The sequence below is a fragment of the Schistocerca gregaria genome, chromosome 8, assembly GCF_023897955.1.
Source record: "Schistocerca gregaria isolate iqSchGreg1 chromosome 8, iqSchGreg1.2, whole genome shotgun sequence".
NCBI classification, from domain to species: domain Eukaryota; kingdom Metazoa; phylum Arthropoda; class Insecta; order Orthoptera; family Acrididae; genus Schistocerca; species Schistocerca gregaria.
The window spans coordinates 79,708,532-79,732,810 of NC_064927.1; the positions used below are offsets into that span (position 1 = coordinate 79,708,532).

The 24,279-nt window shown below is 39.9% G+C and overlaps 1 protein-coding gene across 2 annotated transcripts in view; it reads left to right on the forward strand.

Moving 5' to 3' along the window:
• Positions 1-24,279, forward strand: part of LOC126284386 (origin recognition complex subunit 3) — a 114,281-nt gene that overhangs the window by 50,811 nt on the left and 39,191 nt on the right. For both annotated transcript variants that reach the window (XM_049983273.1, XM_049983274.1), the window contains exons 8-9: positions 11,608-11,805; positions 20,606-20,722. In XM_049983273.1, the coding sequence (XP_049839230.1) occupies positions 11,608-11,805; positions 20,606-20,722 (315 nt within the window). The remainder of the gene's footprint in view (positions 1-11,607; positions 11,806-20,605; positions 20,723-24,279) is intronic.

Here is a 24,279-nt window from a genome sequence, read left to right on the forward strand (position 1 = left end):
CTACCTATGGTGTACCCTTATTTTTGTCAGAATTTCAAACATCTTGCACCATTTTACATTGTAAAACACTTTTCCAGGTCACCAAATCCTACTAATGTATCTTGATTTTTCTTTAGTCATGCTTCCATTATCAACCGCAATGTCAGAATTGCTTCCCTGGTGCCTTTACCTTCCCTTAAGCCAAACTGATTGTCATCCAACACATCCTTAATTTTCTTTTCCATTCTTGAGTATATTACTCATGTCAGTAACTGGGATGCTTGAGCTGTTAAGCTGATAAGCTGATTGTGCACTTGTCAGCTCTTGCAGTCTTGGGAGTTGTGTGGATGATATCCTTCTGAAAGTCAGACAATAGGAATGTTATCTATCCATTCCGCCTTATTTGATCTTAAGTCCTGCAAAGATCTTTTACATTCTGAACCTAATACTGAATCCCCTATCTCCTCTAAATCGACTCCTATTTCCTCTTCTATCGCATCAGACAAATCTTCCCCCTCGTAGAGGCCTTCAGTGTACACTCTCCACCTATCTGCTCTCTCCTATTCTTTTAACACTTGATTTTAATGTTACTACCCTTGCTTTTAATTTCACCAATTTGACTTTCCTATATGTTGAGTGAATCCTTCAAACAATTGTTTCTTTTCCGAATCCTTCAAATTATTAATGCAGCTATTTCCTCTTAGCTTCCAGGCACTTCCTTTTTATTTCACTCCTAAGCAACTTGTATTTCTGTAATCCTGAATTTCCCTGAACATATTTGTACTCCCTTCTTTCACCAACCAACTGAAGCTGCCCATGGTTTCTTTGCAGTTAATCCTTTGTACCTATGTTCTCCTTTCCAAATTCTGTGATTGCCCTTTTTGAGATGTCCATTCCTCTTCAGCTGTACTGCCTATTGAGCTGTTGCTTATTGCTTAGACAACTTCAAGCATATCTTGTCATTCCTCAGTACTTCTGCATCCCACTTCTTTGTGTATTGATTCTTCCTGACTAATGTCCTAAAGTTTAGCCTACACATCACTACTATATTGTAATTTGAGTCTGTATCTGCTACTGGGTATGCCTTATAATCCACTGTCTGATTCCGGAAGCTCTGCCTGACCATAATGTGATCTAAGTGAAATCTTTCCATATCACATGACCTTTTCCAAATTCACTGTCTCCTCTTGTGATTCTTGAACAGTATTCACTATTACTAGCTGAAATTTATTACAAAATGCAATTAGTCTTTCTTCTGTCTCATTCCTTATCACAAGCCCATATTCTCCTGTAACTGTTTCCTCTACTCCTTCCCTGCAACTGCATTCCAGTCCACCATGATTTTCATCTCCCTTTAAATACTGAGTTACCCATTGTATATCCTCATATACAGGGTTTATCAAAAATAATCATCAGATTAAAAAAAATCATAACTCTTATGTTGTTTGAGATATGTGTGTGAACAACCTACTGTCAGATAGAGCAAACTCTTCAGTTTTATATGGTTCCCGCTATGTAGCAGCAGTATGCTCCCAATTCAGTTCCAGTTCTAGTAAAAATGGCGTCAGGGCAACAGAAAGCGTTTTGTATTTGTTTTGTGTAGTGCAGGTCAGTAATAACTGTTCAGTGTGACGTTCGTACTAGGTACGGTGTGGATCCTCCTATGGCACAGCATTAGGTGATGGCATGAACAATTCCAAGAAACAGGTTGTTTCTGTAAAGGCAAATTGGCGGGCTGTCTCAGAGTGTCTCACAGAGGCACTGAACACATCCGCCATAGTTTCACAAGGAGGCTGCAGAAATCAGTTTGCCGTGCAGACAGTTCAACGTGCACCCAATGTCTGCTTGGTGTTTGTTCTGCCAACACTTATACATGAAACCATACAAAGTTCAGCTACTAAAAGCTCTTTGTGAAGGTGACAAACAACCACCTGTGGAGTTCTGTAATTTCGTTCTTAGCAAGATGGAGGATGGTGGTTTTTTTTCCACATTTAGTGACGAGTCAACATTTCACTTAAATGGAAAGGTGAACTGTCATAATCTGAGAATATGGGTTACAGAACAATCACATGAAGTTCTGCAACATGAGAGGGACTCTCCATAATTTAATGTGGTTCGTGCAGTTTCACAGGAAAAGGTGTATGGTCCATTTTTCTTTGCCAAGAACACTGTTACAGGAAGCACAACAAGATACACTTGAGATATACTTGAGAACTTTCTTTTCCTACAGTTAGAGACTGATTTGAAAACCTTGATTTGCCAACAGGATGTGGCACTGCCACACTGGCATCTGGAATTGTGGGAAACCAGACCTGACTGCATGTGATTATTTCTTGTGGGGGTTATAAGAGACTCCGTTTATGTGCCTCCATTACCAAAAACAGTGAATGAACTGAGACATCGCATAACAGCAGCTGTGGAAGATGTAACTCAAGACTTGTTTGCAGCAGTGAGGGAACAATTTGCATGCTGCATTGATATGCACCATGCACCATGCATCTTAAGGGGAGCATGTTGGATAACTATGAAAAGGCATGGATAAAACCTTTGGGAGTTTCCTGTTAATCAAAAACAAAATTCATTGTTTATGTTTATTAGTTTCAGAAATATAGACGTGCCCAATCGGATGATTGTTTTTGATACACCCTTTACTCTCTCTCTCTCTCTCTCTCTCTCTCTCTCTCTCTCTCTCTCTCTCATCTTCAGCTTGCGATGTCAGCACGTATAACTGAACTATCGTTGTCAGTGTTGGTTTGCTGTCAATGCTGATAAGAACAACACTGTCACAGAACTGTTCACAGTAACACGCACTCTGCCCTACCTGCCTGTTCATAATGAATCCTACTCCATTTATAACATTTCCTGCTGCTGTTGATATTACCCCATCATCTGACAAGAAATCCTTGTCTCCTTTCCATTTCACTTCACTGGCCCCTACTATATCTAGATTGAGCTTTTGCATTTCTCTTTCCAGATTTTCTAGCTTCCCTACCATGTTCAAGCTTCTGACATTCCACATCCCATAGAATGTTATCCTTTCATTGGTTATTCAATCTTTTTCTCATGGTCACCTCCCATTGGCAGTCACCTACCAGAGATCTGAATGGAGGACAATTCTGGAATCTTCTGCCAATGAAGAGATCATTGTGACACTTTTTCAGTTACAGGCCACATATCCTGTGGATACACATTATGTGTCTTCTGCATCCTCATGCCACTCCCGTATTTGGAAGGAGCACGCCATCGGAGATGCTGGTGGCAGTCATTGGGGATTTTCCCTCATTGAACCAATCATCATCTTCCGAGTCGACATCTACTAAAAGTAAACTAAATGAGGTTAGCAATTCAAAGACTCTCCCAGTCCCACCACGGTTCCTCGTGGTTTCGTGTATTGAAGACAGTTCAGTCCTTTGCTATGGTAAATCAATTTATTATTCAGAAAGGTGTTGGTGCAGTTACTGGTCCTGTGAAATCCTGCTCTCAGTCAAGCAATGTCACTTTGCTTTTGGAGACTCCTTCTGATAACAAGCATGACAACTGCTTGCAGCTTCACTCCTCCATGACTATCCTGTTCATGTTTAGGCCCATTGAACACTGAATTCTTCCCATAGTGTTATTTACACTAGGCTGCTCGGTGGTCTAATCGAGGCAGAAATCCAAATGTACCACTCTGATCAGGGTGTCATTGCAGTCCATCGGGTCATGAAAATGGTAGATCATCCTTAGTGCTTATACATACTTTTTCCCCTCAGTTTGATAGAGGGATGCTTCTATCAAAGATCAAAACAGGCTATTAAGCCATCGCAGTTTGACCGTACATTCCAAACCCGCTAAAATTGTCATCATTACAATCACACTCGAATATCATGTCAACACCTGGCCTATTGTGTAACCTCTGGTAGGATGCTCAAGAGTGTGATTGCCTGCCTCCTGCTTCCCACTGTATCAATTGCAATGCCAACCATGCCGCCTCCTTCTGAGATTGCCCCCAAGTTCTTGATGACCGGGCCGTCCAGGAGATCTGAAGGAATTAAAAAATGCCTTACCCGGTTGCTCACAAGTTGTTGGCTAGTCTGAAACGCTGCATTCTACCATCCAGCTCCTGCAATACTGTTGTTACTACATCTCGCTCCATGAAGGACAAGGCCATGCAGAAATGTTACCTCAAATTCAGCAGCACAGTTCTAAAATTGGCCATTGTCACAGTAGCATCCGTGTTTCCTCCTTAAGCTATGCAACATGACACCAGACATTCACCTCATGAGGCAAAGTCTTGCCCCACAATTGGCAGTCTGGAAAGAACAGAAGGAATACTCCAGTGCAGACATCTTATATCCATCCAGGCAACAAGCATCTGAGTCTTCCTCTGCTGACAGGAAAGGCTCCAAGGAATCAAACAAAGGGAAACTGTCTTCTCCTTAGCTGACTCGGGAGATCCTCTTCAATGGTGTCACCACTTGATACCCTCGCCCAGCAAACCTTGTGTTGCTGGTGCAACCGTTTTTCTGCCTGGGACTCCGCACACAGACAGGAGGAGGTTGCTGACTCACATGTAGATCTCATGGAGCAGGATCCTCCAGCCTCTACACCCTGTAGCAATGAGTCTTCGAAAGATGGCACTCAGCAGCCACTGAGGTGATGCCCGTTCATTTTCTCCCTCCTCCCCTTTTCTCATCATGAGTGTCCTCCAATGGGTCGTTCACGTCCTTCGATCCAACAACGGGGAATTTTGTCTGGTCTTGGGGTTGCAGCGTCCACTTGTTCTCTGTGTCCAGAAAACAAAAGTGTATCCTCATGACTGCTTTGAGCTCTTGCATTTCTTCCCAGTCCACTTTGACCTTCCCGCCAAGGACAGCATTCCATCTCATGGGGGAGTCTTGCTGCTCATCTGGAATGACTTTCACATTCAGCCCATATCCCTGACTACCCTGCTTCAAGATGTTGCAGTCTAGTTTTTCCTTCCTCACTTCACCTTATCCCATTGTACCGTTTACATCCCTCCATCATTTGGTGTCACCAAGGCAGAATTCCTCCAGTTGATTGGGCAACTCCCTCACCCCTTTCCACTGCTCGGTGACTTTAATGCACAACATCCCCTTTGGGGCTCTCCCAGAACCTATCCAAGAGGTGCCCTCTTGGCTGACCTTCTCAGCTAACGTAACCTCATCTGCCTTAATACAGGAGCATTCACATTTCTTTCAGACTCTACACACACCTATTCCCATTTGGAGCTCTTCTTCTGCACTGCCCAGCTTGCCCATCGTCTCCAGCTTGCTGTCACTTCATCCCAATCCTCCGCCCCAGGTCACACATTGTTCACGTTCAGAGGTTAAAGAACCTTTCTCTTGCGGGCAAGTACTTTCTCCTTCTGATATGTTATCATTACTGCCACAGAACATTCCATTCCTTGCACTTCCTCTTTACCACACCGTGTCCCAGTTCCTTGAGGGATTGAGGTGTGCTGAGATGCAATTCATGTGCGGAGACATGATCCCCGCTTTTTTAACACTCATCCTGTGATGGCAAATTGCATTCATTATAAATAATTCCATGGACAGTGTCATCTCATTCTTTGGTATATCAAAAAAGCTAGCTTATTTCTTTTACTAATTCTTTTAACAGTGCCACACCTCCTGCCATCGTGTGGTCCAATCTCGGATGTCTCTCTGGGACCATTCCCTGATTTCCAGCTTGATAGTAGCAGATGGTGTCATAGTGAACCCTACTGTTATCTCCAATACCTTGGGTAGCTATTTTGCAGAGATTTTAAGCTCCACTCACTATCAACTTACCTTCCTCCATAGGAAACGAGTAGAGAAGGCTCGGGCGATTCTGATCTCTTCTCAGAAATCGTGAGTGCTACAATGCTGTCTTTACTGTGTGGGACCTAGAACAAGCTGTCACTTCATCCCAATCCTCCACTTCAGGGTCAGACAATGTTCACTTTCAGATGTTGCAGAACATTTCTCTTGTGGGCAAGTACTTTCTCCTTCATATGTACAATCACATGTGGGCAGGGGGCATGTTTCACAGATGTTGGTGTTAAGCCACTGTCACACCTTTAGATAATCCCGGTAAGGACAAACACCTTCCTTTTAGCTATCGCCCCATTTCTCTCACCAGCTGTGTTTGCAAGGTGACAGAACGTATGATTAATGCCTGCCTGGTATGGTGGCTTGAGTCTCGCAATTTACTAACCACTACACAGTGTGGATTTTGAGTATGCTGTTCTGCAGTTGACCATCTCGTCACTTTGTCAACCCACGTCATGAATGATTTTCTGCGGAAATACCAGACTGTGGCTGTGTGTTTAGGTTTGGAGAAAGCCTACGGTACCTGCTGGAGGACTGGTATCCTCTGTACTCTCTACATGTGGGGTTTCTGTGTCAGCATGCCTTGTTTTCTTCAAGAATTTGTAAAAGACTGAGTTTTCAAGGTACGTGTGCCTTCTGCCTTGTTGGACGCCTTTATCCAGGGAAACGGTGTGCCTCAGGGTTCTGTTCTGAGTGGCGCCTTCTTTGCTGTCTCCATTAGCCCTATTATGGCCTGTCTCCCACCAGGCATCTCCAACTATCTTTTCATTGACGATTTTGCGCACTTTTGCAGTTTCCCACAGACTTGTGTCATTGAGCAGCGTCTTCAGCAATGTCCTATCACATGTACTAATGGAACATCGAAATCTTTCATTTTTCCACTGACAAAACCCTTTGTATGCATTTCTTGTGTCGAAATTGGTTTCATCCACCATCTTTACATCGTGGGCCTGTTCCTGGAAACTATGAAATTCGTGTGGCTCTTGTTCGATAGGAAACTTTGTTTGTCCTCCCACATGTCTTACCTGGCTGCCCACTGTACCTGGTCCCTCAATGTCCCGTGCGCCCTCAGTCGAACTTCCTGGGGAGTGGATCGGCCAACCCTCCTCCGTTTGTACTGGTCCCTTCTCTGTTCGAAAGTAGATTATGGGTGTTTTGTTAATGCATCTGCACTTACGTCTTTATTACGACATCTCAATACTATCCACCATCATGACATCCATCTGGCAACTGGTGCCTTTCACTCTAGCCCAGTTGAGAGTCTGTGTGCAGAAGCTGCACTGTTGTCATACTGCCATGAGTTTGTCCTCAGCAGAGACGCATGCCATTTGTCTGCATTGCTTGGTCATCCTATGCCGCCTCCTTCAATGACTCCTTTGATCACCAGTACGGGGCGTGTTTCTCTTCTCTGTTAATTCCTGGAGTTCACTTTCGGCTCTTGCTCCAGCAGCTTCACTTTCACATTAGCGGCCTCTTTCGAATGGGTGTGAATCCTTTATCACTTTAGCTTCCTGCAGTGGCCTGTGGACATTACTCCAGCTTTGCTCTATCACTGTAAGTTTCACAGCCTTTTGCACAGAACTTCGCATTAGACCTTTGTATACACTGATGGTTCTCAAACTGACAGTGGTGTGTGGTGTGCCTTTGTCACTGGTACCAAAAATTGTCAGTATCGCCTTCTGGAACACTGTTCAGTATTTACAGCAGAGCTCTTTGCCCTGTATCAACCGACGCAATACATCCAGCAACACAGGCTTTTTCAATTGTGTCACCTGCTCCAACTCTCTGTGCCCTTAAGTGCCTCTGTGCTGTGCACCATCCATCCCTTAGTGCAACAGGTCCAGGAAAGCTGTCACTGTCTCATACCAGCAGGTGGTGTAACTTTTGCATCACCACTGGTGCTCCCTTCATGGGAACAATGTCTGGGAAATTAAGAAACTCCCAGAGGCTTGGCCCTCGTGTTGTGAGGAGATCATTTTAGCACTGTCTTTTTAACAATCACCATTTGTTAAGTGGAGCTCCCCCACCACTCTGTGACCATTGTCCTCAATCTTTGGCGGTTCGCCATTTCCTGACAGAATGCCATTTTTTAAAACGCTTACATTCTCATTTATGTTTGCCGTCTGAGCTATAAGCCATTTTAGTGAATGACGTGGGGACTGTCGACCATATTTTACTTTTTACCCATCATAACAGTATGGCAAAGGGCATTTAATCTTCAGTTCAGGACTTCTGTTTCTCTGTGGTGTATTTTATGGACCTTTCTCCAAGTCTGTGGGTTTTTAGCTGTCTTCGCTTCTGTCAATTGGGCTTTTGTGTAGTAGTTTTTACCTTCTTTTTTGTCTTTGTGTTTTATGATTCTGACATGGGCGCATATGGCCCTAGTTGTTTTTGCACCCTAAAACAAAACAAGACAAACAGGCAACAGGGAAAAGAAGTTAGGACAAAATATACTTAAGCAAAAAAGAAAAAGAAAAGACCCATCACCGAAGTAGTATCCAAGTGGCATGGAAATGTGTAGTTGTGTTGTACATGTATGGAGAAACAAATGTTTATAATTTCAGAAAAATTGGATTATTTATTCAGAAGTAACAGCTTGACAAATTGAGGAAGTCAGCAACACTTTGGTCTACCTCTGGTCCTTATGCAAGCAGTTATTCAGCACAGCATTGATTGATAAAGTTGTTGGATGTCCTCCTGAGGGGTATTGTACCAAATTCTGTGTAACTGGTGAGTTAGATGATCAAAATCCCAAACTGGCTGAAAGGCCCTGCCCATGTTGTTGTTGTTGTTGTTGTTGTTGTTGTTGTTGTGGTCTTCAGTCCTGAGACTGGTTTGATGCAGCTCTCCATGCTACTCTATCCTGTGCAAGCTTCATCATCTCCCAGTACCTACTGAACCTACATCCTTCTGAATCTGCTTACTGTATTCATCTCCCTCTACGATTTTTAACCTCCATGCTGCCCTCCAATGCAAAATTGGTGATCCCTTGATGCCTCCTGTATGTCCTACCAACCGATCCCTTCTTCTGGTCAAGTTGTGCCACAAACGTCTCTTCTCCCCAATCCTATTCAATACTTCCTCATTAGTTATGTGATCCACCCACATAATCTTCAGCATTCTTCTGTAGCACCACATTTCGAAAGCTTCTATTCTCTTCTTGTCCAAACTATTTATCGTCCATGTTTCACTTCCATACATGGCTACACTCCAAACAAATACTTTCAGAAACGACTTCCTGACACTTAAATCTATGCCCGATGTTAATAAATTTCTCTTCTTCAGAAATGCTTTCCTTGCCATTGTCATTCTGCATTTTATATCCTCTCTACTTCTACCATCATCAGATATTTTGCTCCCCAAATAGCAAAACTCCTTTAGTACTTTAAGTGTCTCATTTCCTAATCTAATTCCCTCAGCATCACTCGACTTAATTCGACTACATTCCATTATCCTTGTTTTGCTTTTGTTGATGTTCATCTTATACCCTCCTTTCAAGACACTGTCCATTCCGTTCAACTGCTCTTCCAAGTCCTTTGCTGTCTCTGACAGAATTATAATGTCATCGGCGAACCTCAACGTTTTTATTTCTTCTCCATGGACTTTAATACCTACTCCGAATTTTTCTTTTGTTTCCTTCACTGCTTGCTCAATAAACAGACTGAATAACAACGGGGAGAGGCTACAACCCCTGTCTCACTCCCTTCCCAACCACTGCTTCCCTTTCATGCCACTCGACTCATGTAACTGCTATCTGGTTTCTGTACAAATTGTAAATAGCCTTTCGCTCCCTGTATGTTATCCCTGCCACCTTTAGATTTTGAAAGAGAGTATTCCAGTCAACATTGTCAAAAGCTTTCTCTAAGTCTACAACTGCTAGAAATGTAGGTTTGCCTTTCCTTAATGTATTTTCTAAGATAAGTCGTAGGGTCAGTATTGCCTCACGTATTTCTACGGAATCCAAACTGATCTTCCCCGAGATCGGCTTCTACTAGTTTTTCCATTCGTCTGTAAAAAATTCGCATTTGTATTTTGCAGCTGTGACTTATTGAACTGACAGTTCGGTAATTTTCAGATCTGTCAACACCTGTTTTCTTTGGGATTGGAATTATTATATTTTTCTTGAAGTTTGAGGAAATTTCACCTGTCTCATAGATCTTGCTCACCAGATGGTAGAGTCAATTGTTCCCTTATGCTCTCCCTGAAACTCTGTTCAACCTCTGTTTCTTTTAGTTTATCCAGGTCCCATCTCCTTAAATTCCCACCTTTTTGCAGTTTCTTCAGTTTTAATCTACAGGTCATAACCAATAGATTGTGGTCAGAGTCCACATCTGCCCCTGGAAATGTCTTACAATTTAAAACCTGGTTCCTAAATCTCTGCCTTACCATTATATAATCTATCTGATACCTTTTAGTATCTCCAGGGTTCTTCCATGTATAGAACCTTCATTCATGATTCTGAAACCAAGTGTTAGCTATTATTAAGTTGTGCTCTGTGCAAAATTCTACCAAGCGGCTTCCTCTTTCATTTCTTAGCCCCAATCAATATCCACCTACTACGTTTCCTTCTCTCCCTTTTCCTACACTCGAATTCCAGTCACCCATGACTATTAAATTTTCACCTCCCTTCACTATCTGAATAATTTCTTTTATTTCATCATACATTTCTTCAGTTTCTTCATCTGCAGAGCTAGTTGGGGTATAAACTTGTACTACTGTAGTAGATGTGGGCTTCGCATCTGTCATAATGCTCCTAACATTCTCAATTAGGGAGAGATCCGGTGACCTTGCTGCCTAGTGTAGGGTTTGGCAAGCACTAAGACAAGAAGTAGAAACTCTAACCTTGTGCAGGCCGGCATTACCTTGCTGATGTGTAATCCCAAGATGGCCTGCAATATATCCTAAATTCCTGCAACCCTCCTTGCCTCAAGTTTTGTTAGTCACAGTCACTATCCCCTTCCCTCTTCCCACTCAAGCGCTACACAGCCCTCTGTTCCACCAACTGACCCACAGTCTTTTTACTTCTTTCTGCTACCCCACCACCACCACCACCACCACCACCACCACCACCACAACCACAACCACCAACCCTCCCCTTATTTTGAACTCCCCACTGCTCCAGCTGCCCTATCCTCTCCTCACCCCATCCCTATTTGCTCTCACAAGCAGCACTTTACCATCCCCCACCGCTTCCCTGGTATCGCTCCCTTTCCCACCCTCCTCCTTATCCCCACCACACACATTGCTGCTTCTGTCATGCACTGCTGCTTTGCAGTCTGGTCTCAGCAGCCATAGACTATTTTGTGTGTGTGTGTGTGTGTGTGTGTGTGTGTGTGTGTGTTGCATTTGCATGAATTTACCATGAACTTATTTGTGTATGTTGTCAAATTCAGGAGGCGGCCTTTTGGCCGAAAGCTTACTTGTTTAGCAGTCTTTTTGTTGTGCTTGTGTGCAACTCATTATCTACACTACATGGTGAACATCAGTCTTCTTTTTACATAATATTGTCATTATTCCATCCTTGATCTTCCATTGTTTGATGTATGTAATTCACTTATTTGTCTGCAACATGTTAAATTACCAATGGAAGATTATTTTCCTGTTTCAAATAATGGTCAGCAACCATATGTGTAGTCTTATGTGCTTTTGACAGCAGTATCTGAGGCATATTTGCTTGGAAATGGAAACAATGGATCATTTTTCACATTCAGTAATTTGACAATGTGTGGTCTGAACTGCAGGAACTATGTCCGTGGATTTTGTTACATGTGAATTTTCGTTGGTAAATTAAATTGTTTTGTTTTATTTATTACAGATTTGTATGATGGACCATTATGCTGACCGGGACTGGTTTTCATTGTGTTGTTCACATAAAGAACTGGATTCCCGTGTGTCTGGTTTAGTTGCAGAGGATCTCGAGTATCTCAGGCGTCTGCCGTCTTTGCGTGCATATGTCGAATCTCTTCCCACAAAGCAAAGGGCTCCTATTCTTTTGGATGATACCTGCTTCCGAGTGAGTAAGCTGCAGTAATAAATATTATTTCTACTTGAATAACACTAAATTGTTATGAAAGTGATGAGACATAAGGATAGGGAAAAATTGTTTTATTTTATGGCCAAATAAGATGCTTATTTTGCAAAAATCGGTGTTAATTATTTGCCAGATTTGTTCTTATTTTTAAAAATTGGTTATTACGTTTGCAAATTTGTTGTTAATATTTGCCAAATTCAGTGTTTTTTTTGCCAAATTCCATATTGTTTTTGCTAATTTTGGTGCTAATTTCATCATCACGTCAAAGTTTGTTACACAGTAAATGAACTGTCAGTTTAAGATTATACGTGTACCTCAGGCTTGAGATTAGCAATCAAAATGCAGTTTGAACATTGAATAAGTATCAGTGAATATTAGTAAACTACTGTCCTGAGATTTAAAATATTTTTGTATGGAAAAATTAGAGAATTTTGCCATTATTGGTAAAAATGGCCAATTTGGCATTGTTTCAACAAAAAGGGCTAATTTTTGTGCTTTTTTCCGCACATTATCATGTTTCTGGAATTTTCCTGTTCCTAATGATACAGGAAGAAGGAAAATTGACAAGGATTTAATGTTCCACCGACATAGTCATTAGACATGGAATGATACAGTTTATACAGGATGATTCAGTTTATATTTTGTTTGTTAGCTGAATGATTGGTGTTTTTCTAAGAAAATTAAATCTGTAATAGATATTGAACATGTAACGCGTAAAATAATACACTTAAAGAAGAAATAATCACATTATCTAGTGTGGTCATTGGCAAAAAATGTTCGAGGAGGGGGAAGAAACCACATGTTGTTAATGGGGTTTGTAGGAGAGAAGTCTTCCCTGTAGCCTGCAGATTTACTAATCATACAGCATCTTAAAAATAATTTTAGGCAGAAGCAAAGTGATGAGTATGGAAAAGGTTTCAAACCTAGGAGCGCTATAATTGATTCCATCATAAATAAGTTATTTAAGGATGCTGTTTGTCACCATTTCTAATTTTCTAAAGCACACAGCATATGGTATCATTTTGTGGATTCATAAAGGTTTATGGTAGACTAAGGTAACCAGATAATGTACATAATTTTAGATATTACAGAATCATTTATACACTATATTGGAGTATTTAGACAAATTTTCAGTCCACCTGTCAATAGTTCTTGGCTGCATTCTTCTGCTGATAAAGTATATAACGGGTGTGGTGAAACCCTTAACTACCACACAGTAATCTGCAAAGTTTACACATTCTTCATGAATTGTTTGGTTAACTGGTTTTTGCTGTGTACAGCTTCACACACAATGGTAAGGAAAGGTGGGCTTATGGGGTGTTGCGGCAACCTTCGTCATAGGAATGATTAGCAAACAAGTTAACAAACTGAACAGATTTATTTAATATGTGTTTCTCCAAGTATATGAAGACCCAATACAAATAATGCACCAAGAAACAGAGTCCAGCTATCACATTGTCGACCAGGAGGAGGCGCCCTTAAGTTAGCACAAGCGATTGTATCATAGTGAAGACGCTCAAAGTGCTAGTGCATTGAGTGGCTGCCACCAGCCATTCTGTATCGTGGCAGCAGAGGGCACTCATAGTCCAGAGCCGCTGGAAGTGTGGCTCGTTGGGCGTGTATCATTAGATCCACCAGATCCCGAACAACCACTATCGGTGTCTGACGGAAACTTGTCATTCTATTACCAACCTACAGATGTCCATGGGGTGGTATCAATAAGTGATGTCACAGTTTACATAAACAAACTGTAAATTACTATCATAATGCAGAAACAGACTATAACTCCTTCTGTAAGCGAGGAAGTATTGTATGTTGTGCGCACCATACAATACTTCTGCTTAGTAACAGCTAGTGGTATGTCTCTCTTTCCTTTTGAAGGGTGGAAATATTCACGTTGTTGTGGTCTTCAGTCCTGAGACTGGTTTGATGCAGCTCACCATTCCACTCTATCCTGTGCAAGCCTCTTCATCTCCCAGTACCTACTGCAACCTAAATCCTTCTGAATCTGCTTAGTGTATTCATCTCTTGGGCTCCCTCTATGATTTTTACCCTCCACGCTACCCTCCAATGCTAAATTCGTGATCCCTTGATGCCTCAGAACATGTCCTACCAGCCGATCCCTTCTTCTAGTCAAGTTGTGCCACAAACTCCTCTTCTCCCCAATTCTATTCAATACCTCCTCATTAGTTATATGATCTACCCATCTAATCTTCAGCATTCTTCTGTAGCACCACATTTCGAAAGCTTCTATTCTCTTCTTGTCCAAACTATTTATTGTCCATGTTTCACTTCCATACTCCATGCAAATACTTTCAGAAATGACTTCCTGACACTTAAATCTATACTCGATGTTAACAAATTTCTCTTCTTCAGAAACGCTTTCCTTGCCATTGCCAGTCTACATTTTATATCCTCTCTACTTCGACCATCATCAGTTATTTTGCTCCCCAAATAACAAAACTCCTTTACTACTTTATGTGTCTCATTTCCTAATCCAATACCCCCAGCATCACCCAACTTAATTCGACTACATTCCATTATCCTTGTTTTTATTTTTTTTTATTTTGATTTTTATGTTCATCTTATATCCTCCTTTCAAGACACTATCCATTCCATTCAACTGCTCTTTCAAGTCCTTTGCTGTCTCTGACAGAATTACAATGTCATTGGCGAACCTCAAAGTTTTTATTTTTTCTCCATGGATTTTAATACCTACTACAAGCTTTTCTTTTGTGTCCTTTACTGCTTGCTCAATATACAGATTGAATAACATCGGGGAGAGGCTACAACCCTGCCTCACTCCCTTCCCAACCACTGCTTCCCTTTCATGCGCCTCGACTCTTATAACTGGCATCTGGTTTCTGTACAAATTGTAAATAGCCTTTCGCTCCCTGTATTTTACACCTGCCACCTTTGGAATTTGAAAGAGAGTATTCCAGTCAACAGTGTCAAAAGCTTTCTCTAAGTCTACAAATGCCAGAAACGTAGGTTTGCCTTTCCTTAATCTTTCTTCTAGGATAAGTCGTAAGGTCAGTATTGCCTCACGTGTTCCAACATTTCTACGGAATCCAAACTGATCGTCCCTGAGGTTGGCTTCTATCAGTTTTTCCATTTGTCTGTAAATAATTCATGTTAGTATTTTGCAGCTGTGACTTATTAAACTGATAGTTCAGTAATTTTCACATCTGTCAACACCTGCTTTCTTTGGGATTGGAATTATTATATTCTTCTTGAAGTCTGAGGGTATTTCACCTGTCTCATATATCTTGCTCACCAGATGGTAGAGTTTTGTCAGGACTGGCTCTCCCAAGGCTGTCGGCAGTTCTAATGGAATGTTGTCTACTCCCGGGGCCTTGTTTAGACTCGTCTTTCAGTGCTCTGTCAAACTCTTCACGCAGTATCGTATCTCCCATTTCATCTTCATCTACATCATCTTCCTTTTCCATAATATTGTCCTCAAGTACATCGCCCTTGTATAGACCCTTTATATACTCCTTCCACCTTTCTGCTTTTCCCTCTATGCTTAGAACCGGGTTTCCATCTGAGCTCTTGATATTCATACAAGTGGCTCTCTTTTCTCCAAAGGTCTCTTTAATTTTCCTGTAGGTTGTATCTATCTTACCCCTAGTGAGATAAGCCTCCACATCCCTACATTTGCCCTTTAACCATGCCTGCTTAGCCATTTTGCACTTTTTGTCGACCTCATTTTTGAGATGTTTGTATTTCTTTTTGCCTGCTTCATTTACTGCATTTTTATATTTTCTTCTTTTGTCATTTAAATAAAATATTTCTTCTGTTACCCAAGGATTTCTACTAGCCCTCGTCTTTTTACCTATTTGATCCTCTGCTGCTTTCACTACTTCATCCCTCAGAGCTACCCATTCGTCTTCTACTGTATTTCTTTCCCCCATTCCTGTCAATTGTTCCCTTATGCTCTCCCTGAAACTCTGTACAGCCTCTGGTTTAGTCAGTTTATCCAGGTCCCATCTCCTTAAATTCAAAAGGCTGCATGCTCTGTTCATAAGCCATGAATGCACAAACAGTTCTTTCCCACAGAACTCTTATAAAATCTAATGTGACAGTCATTTGCTTAAAATGGAAATTGATTAGTCAGTTGTTACAGTCTCATCAGCCTCGTATATTATTTCCCTCTTCTTCATACACAGACAGGATTACCTCATCTTGTGATTATGTGAAATCTGTCTAATCATGCTTGAATCTAATAGCAATCCTATGTATGATTTAATAGTAAGCTCATTATAAAAAGTCTTGTGAATAAGTCTTTGTTCTCTGCGCAGCCAGTTTACAACAGTTGAACAGTAGTAGTATCACAGATACATTACACACTCCTTGCACTCTGTACTAAATTGGCTGATAACCATCTACTTTGGTTAATGTCAAACAGGTAATTAATATAAAGAAACATTATACATGGATGTCACTAAAGTTTGTTCTAATACAAAGACTGTAGTAAATGGAAAACATTTGCTGTTATGTCAGCTTTCATATACAAAACTTTTGGACCTCTAAAAACAAAGATTCTGTAACTTACCAAGTGAAAGCATTGGTACATTGATAGAAACAATAACGAACACAAACACACACACAAATTTCAAGCTTTCGCAACCCATATCCATCCACACATAACAGACACAAGCAGCTTACTGAGTTGCCCTATTTTATCATTTTCTCACATAAACCATTTTTCATCATGATACAAAATGTTTCTTCTGGCGATTGTAATCTAAATGTTATCAACTTCCCATTTTGTTGATATCATCTACAAGAAACAATGTGTGATATTCACCTGCATTATTCCTTCATTGATACTCCTTGGTGTCGACATACTGCATTGTTATACTGCCTGAAAAATGGGGGCATGGGGTGGAAGTTCAACACTGGCTACTGTACATGATGTAGCTGACAGTTGCACAGTTGCATTTCAAAGTTCTTTACTTTCACTGTTCACAACCCCACAATATTATGCAGTTATGTTTACAGTTCACTATTGGTTAACTTTTGATAAGCCTCATTAATAGTTTGCAGGCAAACGTCAGCATACTGCTACAATAGTTTACCGTTGAAAATCTATGAGGAGTAGAAACACAGCTCTTGCAGAATAATATGGTACGTTTGACACTATTGAATAGAAACTGTCATTATTTTAACATATGGCCTATGTGTGCTACACTTGTTTCATGGTTAAGATCAGCTTAAAAAAAATAAAAATAAATAATAAAAAAAAGGTGACATGTTCCACATCCACGAGGATCTCCTCAACACGGATCTATGGAACGAAAACTAATCTAATCTAATGCACTGTTGTTGATCTAACCATTACAGTTTCCTCGTCAAAAAATGGGCCGTGAACTGACTGTCTTGGGACAAAAAATCAGGCCTTTATATATCCTCACAATAAGAGGCAATGAAACTATACTTTGTTCAATGTTTAAGTTACAGAAATTAAAACATAATTCATTCAATTAACTGCATATATGGAAAAATTCCTTCTTTTTAACAGTTTCTTCTACTACATGGGTTAGGCTGAATTATTTGTTTAAATGATGAAATTACGATATAGTTATACAAACAATACTTTTGACAAACCTTGTAATTATTTTGGAATTAATTAAGGGCTGACTTTGTTAACATGTTTTCGAATAGTGCCAAATAAACACCTTAAGAATCCTATTGGGTCTTCTTCCAAATGTTTAGAATTAGTACAGAATCTATATTTGTGCATAAGTCAACAATATAATCTAAGTCATGAAATGGTTACCGATTTCACCCTATAACAAAAGATATTAGCTCGAAATAGTCAAAATAAATTAGGAAATTGAGTACATACACAAAACTAAGCACAAAATTAGATATAGTGGTATATTCTTTAAGACTGTGGGCCAACCTTTCTCTCTTATGGAACTGCAGATGTATGTAAATGAATTAGGCAAAAATGAAAGTAAAATGACTTTAAGGAGGCATGTAGCAAAACAATAGAGGAAGTGAAAAGATTCTGACTTGCTTTGTCACAAACAGCTATAATGGGTACCAGTACATGATATGCAGTTTCTACTGCTTTTCAAATAAGGAGATGCTGTTTGAAAGTTTTGTTGCATTATATCTTATTATTAAATTTTCCTTGAGACATTTGAGTCTCATCTTTATCTATGATAATGATGAAAGCTGAAGAAATAAATTAAGATTTGTGCCATGACTGGAACTTGAACCTGGGTATCCTTGCTTACTAAGCAGGAATGCTAGCTGTTACACCACCACAGCTCTGTAGCTAAGATTGTTGCATAGACTACCCTAGTCCAATGTCCTCCCTAACACACACTTCAGTTCACATCTGTGCTGTGGTGGTGTAATGGCTAGCATTCCTGCCTAGTAATCCAGGAGACCTGGGTTCAAGTTCCGGCCATGACACATCCCGGCCATGACACAAGTTTTAATTCATTTCTTCAGCTTCCATCATTTTGTTGCATTGACTGATGCTCTTTTATTTTATTGCATCTTTTCATGCCTCTTTATTTTCCACTTTCATGAGCTCTTCCCTTCTTGTTGTTATGATATTTATCTCCCTTTTAGAATTTATTATCAAAATACCACTTTCATCTCAGTGGAAAGGGCTTTAGCAGTTCATTTGAGAATGTGTTCAATCCTCCTTCAAGCATCAATACATTCTTACATTATACGTTTGCATAATAACACTGGAGATCAAATTTCAGTAAGAAAGCTTTTCAGCTCATATTTGGTACATTGTGCATGTAGTTTCTGCAATGGTAGCTGCAGTGTACTGAGTATGAGCCCTTCTTCTCACCTCTTGCCTCTTCCTCTTGCACCCTTGATTTGGTGCAGTGGCTAAGGCACATTCAGTGAAGGTATTGTTCCACCCAGATATAGATTTCCTGTATTTTCCAATTCACTTCTGGTGAGGCCACTAGCTGTTACCTCATTTTCTTTAATGGAGTGAGGCAGAACGTTAAAGAGCCTGAAGTATTTTAAGATTTACCTATGTAATTGGGTGGATGAGGTGCTTGTAGTTCAAAGGAAAACAGGGTGTACCTCCACCACTAGCAGTACTAAGCCTAAAGGAACATTGTAGTGTAATATTTTGAGCCAACTATTTGTTTGATCACTTCTTCACTTATTGTCTGGAGTGCATTGTAATAATCTATTTTTTTACTGTTGTTCTTTGTAAATTGTTTTAGTTTCCTGTATCCCCAGAAAACTGTAACTCGTGTTTCACTGTATATGAGGAATGGGTAGAAAGTTATTGATCTGATGAAGAAAATACAAAATTAGAGAGAGAATGTCACCTGTAGTTTTATCTTTCATTGTTATTTTTTAGCATTGTCATCTTGTAAAACAATTACTTTAATCTAATGACTTTCCACCCTCTTAATGCCCCCAGTATAATAAAATTTGTCCACAATAAGCATCTGTTCTGCTGTCTCTTCATGCGATATGATGTGGAAATACTTCAAACAAAGGATATTATTATTGCAGCAGTGATTTGAGACGTGTGAAGGTGCATTTTTATGAAGGACGATATCTTTCTTCTTTGCAAGATACAGAGGTTTAGCCTGATTAGCCTTCTTCAGATTATCTAGTACTAAACTATCCCCAGTGATGGTTTTGCACTTCTGAAGATAATCTGTGAGCACCATACTACAAGAATTCTAGAAAATAGTAGCCATGGCTATTCCAGCAGATGGAATTCTTTTGACTGATGCTTTGTCTCAGGTGTGTTGTGATTTCATCTACAGTTATGAAACTATTTTTGAACAGTGTTTCAGCCATTGAGTCGTGACCAAATTTTTGTGTTAAAATACAGTGGATATGGACCAATTTGCCCTTAACATTCTTCCATATCAGTCATATATGCTTTTGCACATCTTCATTGGGCAGATAATTATGCTGAAATTCAGCAGCCCATTTCTTAATGACAGAAGCAAAGAGGGAATATCTTTTAATGCCAAATCCAAGTCCTTTTCTTTCATTTGTTTGGTTTAAACCTGCTAAAATTAAGTATTTTATGGTATCTCATTCAGTTTCATCCATTTTACATAAAAATCTTAATATTTTTATAGGAAAAGACAGATAGCTACTTACCATAAAGAAGACACGTTAAGTCGCAGACAGGTACAATTAATTGTGCTCGTTTGTAACTTATGATGTCTTCTTTATGGCAAGTAGCAATCTGTATTTTCCTGCATTGTTGATATTTTTACCTGGAGTTCCCTTTGTTTGATTTTGTGAACATTTCATAGTTTAGATGATCACTAGAAACAAATAACTAAAATGTATTTAGTTGAGTTGACTTCTGTCTTTGGTTTGTTCCTCCTAGTACGTACAATCTAATCTTTCCCTGAGAGCTTCAGTGTCCCATTTTTGCAATATTTCAGGGTAATCTTCAATATTAACAATGTGACTTTTTGTTTCAAATACATCAGGGGTATCTCGCCATGTTGGATACGCATTGTAATAAGGGAATGTAATAAAGGTATCTGTCTAAATTTAGTGAAAAATCGAGTTGTCAGTCATTGACAATATGCTCCTTAGAATTTCTCTAGCATCTTTACCCACTTTTCTTAAAATCACAATGCAATAAAATTTGAATAATTAATACACCCTCCATAATTATGGACTAAGATACATAACTGTCAATTTCCTCCATGTATATTAGCCGTTGGCCCTGTCACATCACTCAGGAAAAGTAAATGTGGTTGTCTGAAGAAATTATTGTATTCTAAGAGACTCATACTTTGTTTTGCAGGATCTGTTAAAGAATCTGATTGAAAATCTTCGATGCCATTTGATGACTTTTCATATAGCTTTACGTTGTCTGCACTGCTTCACATCATCACTTCCAACGTCTCCCCTTGGAAAAACAGTATGTATTACTGTATTTGTTAGATTTTCATTTGTATGTAAATTTTTATGTATTTTTGTTGTTCTTATGTCTTAAACTTATCAAAGCCAACCAATGTATGAAAGGATAAAGATTTGAATGATGAAGCTTAACTTCAGGTCATTAAAAATGTAGTGTGATGAACAAATGTAAAATTGCTCAAATTTGTTAATGATCAGCATTTTAGTGCAGCCATACCATGTAGGTAGGAGCAGTGTCATCTACATTCTGTACAAATGGAAACATTACTTGACAAGTTTCAAAATCAGACCACATTGACTGTTCATGAGAATATTATTTTCTGCCTTGTGTGATAAGAAGAATCATCTATTGCTCATATCGGTTGAGATCTCATCACATGCTGTGCAAATATGGAGTCGATGAGTTCAGGAAGGCCATATCTTACACTTCTAGGATCTGAATGGCCCCATGTGACGAAGCTCCTGAAAGGACATACAAATTATTCGTGTGGCCACATTGCACACATTTCAGTATGTGGGCTTGTTTGCAGACCAGTATCCACATGGAAAAGCAACATCATTTGGAGCCCTGCAGACTGTCAGCCCAGCAACAGTTGTTACAGCCTCTTTCAGTGTGGCAGCAGACCAAGTACTGCCACAGTGTTGCACCCAATGACAACTCCGTGGGGACGGGAGTGGCATTACATGTTTTTTTTCCACAAAAGTCAGTCCTCTGCTTATAGCGTCAGTATGGGCGTATCCGCGTGTGGAGCCTCAGAGTAGATAGAACGCATTCATCTCCATCATATTGACATGGCACCTAGCACAATCTGCTTCTGACCATCCTGATTGCATTTTCTGTGCTTTCCTTAAAGCACTTGAGGCAAATAGTGTGATGGTTTGCAGGGAATGGCCGTTTACCTTCTCCGTCCTACCTCAATACCGGCGTGTGCTCCATCTCTAATGACCTTGTTGTTGAAAGGACATTAAACACTAATATCCCTTCTTTACTTAGTTCCACCCGGGCGTGTCAGTATTGGGTGCCATTGGGTACACAAAAGAATCACTTAGGTTCACACGGCCAGTAACTTGGAGAGCAGCCTTTGTATTTTTGATGCATTAGGGATATCCTAATCTATCTCAATTCAGAGGATGTTTGACTGTTACATTACAAGCTAGTTCTCCACATCTCGACTGTTGGAAACGTCCAACCATGTGTTGCTGAGAGTGTGGCATGGCACTGCTCGCCAATGATAAACTGTGGCTGACAACTAAAGCTGCATGGAGCTGCAGCTCTGTGTAAATTTCGGATCACGTATAGTGTGAAAGGACCTAAAAATTTAACAAATTCCCACAGTCCAGCCACAGAGGAGCATTCCCCTCGTAACTCAGTACCATGCGGGACTTTAGCAACTGAATTATATTTTCCTCCAGGCTTTTGATTACCTCTTGTTGTGCCTTGAAATCAGAAATGTCCTGCTCACTATCCTTCCCACCGCTCCTATCATCATATTCCGCCGTCCACTGAACCTGTGCAATATACTCGTCCATCTTTACGCAACCCCTGTTCCCAATCCCTTACCTCATGGCTCATACCCCTGTAATAAACTTGGATGCAAGACCTGTCCCATACATCCTCCTACCATCATCTACTCCAATCCAGTCACTAACATCACCTATCCCATCAAAGGCAGGGCTAACTGTGAAACTAGTCATCTGATTTACAAGCTAAGCTGAAACCACTGTGCTGCATTCTATGTAGGTATGACAACCAACAAGCTGTCTGTCTGCACCTCAGTAATTGCTTCACAGCATGTGCCATATGGATCCTTCCCACCAACACCAGCTTTTCTGAATTGCACAGGTGGGAACTTACCCTGCAATACATCCTACATTCCCATAACCCTCCTGGCCTCAACCTTTGATAGTCACTGTTATCACCCATCCAGCACCGTCCATGTTCCCATTCCAGCACTACACAACTGTTATTTCACTGCCATACCCAATCTTTTAATTTCTTTTTGTTTCTCTCCTTTTCACTACTTATCCTCTCCCTCCTCTGCACCTTCTCTCCTGACCTCAGTCTAAACTGCAGCACTTCACTGTCCGCCACTCCCACCATACTATCCCTCCCCCTCCCTGCCCCAGCATCATCCTTATCCCCACCCAGTCGCCACTCGCATCATGCACTGGTGCTGCTGCTCACAGTGTGGTTTCAGCTACACATATCACTATGATATCCCTCATCTCAATGACTGCCTCACAGCCTGTGCCATATGCATCCTTCCCACCAACACCACTAACAAAATGTGGGTTTGGTTTTCAGAAATGCTTTTCATCAGAAAATGCTATATATGCTTTCACTAATCAAATATTAACTGCTCTGAATAACTGAACATCACCCATTTGAATTTTTTGTGATCTCTTAAAGACTTTTGGCTGTGTGAATCATAAAATTTTTCAAGGTAAACTTGAGTATTGTGGTATGTGTGGAACAGTGCACAAATGGTTTAATTCATGTTTATGTGAAAGAATGCTGAAGGTTGAAATTAGCAGTACAGACAATCTGCAAAAATCAGCAGAGTCATCCAACTGGTAAGTATCAAGGACGGTGTCCCACAGGGTTCAGTTTTGGGTCTATTATTGTTCTTAATATATATTATTGTTCTTAATATATATTATTGTTCTTAATATATATTATTGTTCTTAATATTTATTATTGTTCTTAATATTTATTATTGTTCTTAATATTTATTATTGTTCTTAATATTTATTATTGTTCTTAATATTTATTATTGTTCTTAAAATATATTATTGTTCTTAATATATATTAATGACTTGCCACTCTACATTCATGGAGATGCAAAGCTAGTTCTTTTTGCTGGTGGTGTATTATAATAATCACATCCAAAAAACAAGAATTAGCTGGGAAAATTGAAAATAATGCAGAAAATTATTAAGTGGTTCCCTGCAGATAAACTCTCACTAAATTTTGAGAAACACAGTATACACTAATTGATAATTATAGGCTTTGAAGACAAGTCTCTTTGTATTGGACAGAATATTCAAAATTTCTGGGTGTTTGATTGATGAGAAATTGAATTGGAAGAAACACAGTGATGATCTGCTGAAACATTTGCAAATTTTGGTGATAAATAAATCAGTAAATTAGCCTACCTAAGCCTGTTATCATTCACTACTTTCACGTGGCTTCATATTTTTGGAATAATTCATAAATGAGATAAAAATTATTCATTGGACAGAACTGTGTAATCCAAATAATAGACGGAGCCCACCCAAAATCAACTTGCACACATTTTTTAAGGAACTAGGGATATTCACAGTACCTTCACAATACATATGCTCACTTACAAAACTTGTTAATAATAACCCATCCCAGTTCAAAAACAATAGCAAAGTGCATAGCTGCAGCACTGGAAGAAAGGATGAACTTCTTTTTTGGGTTACATATGATTTTAGCACAAAAAAGTGTGAATTACACTGTCATAAAAGTCATAGTTCATTTACCAAATAGCCTTAAAAGTGTGATACATAGCCAGGCAGCATATTATTTTTTTT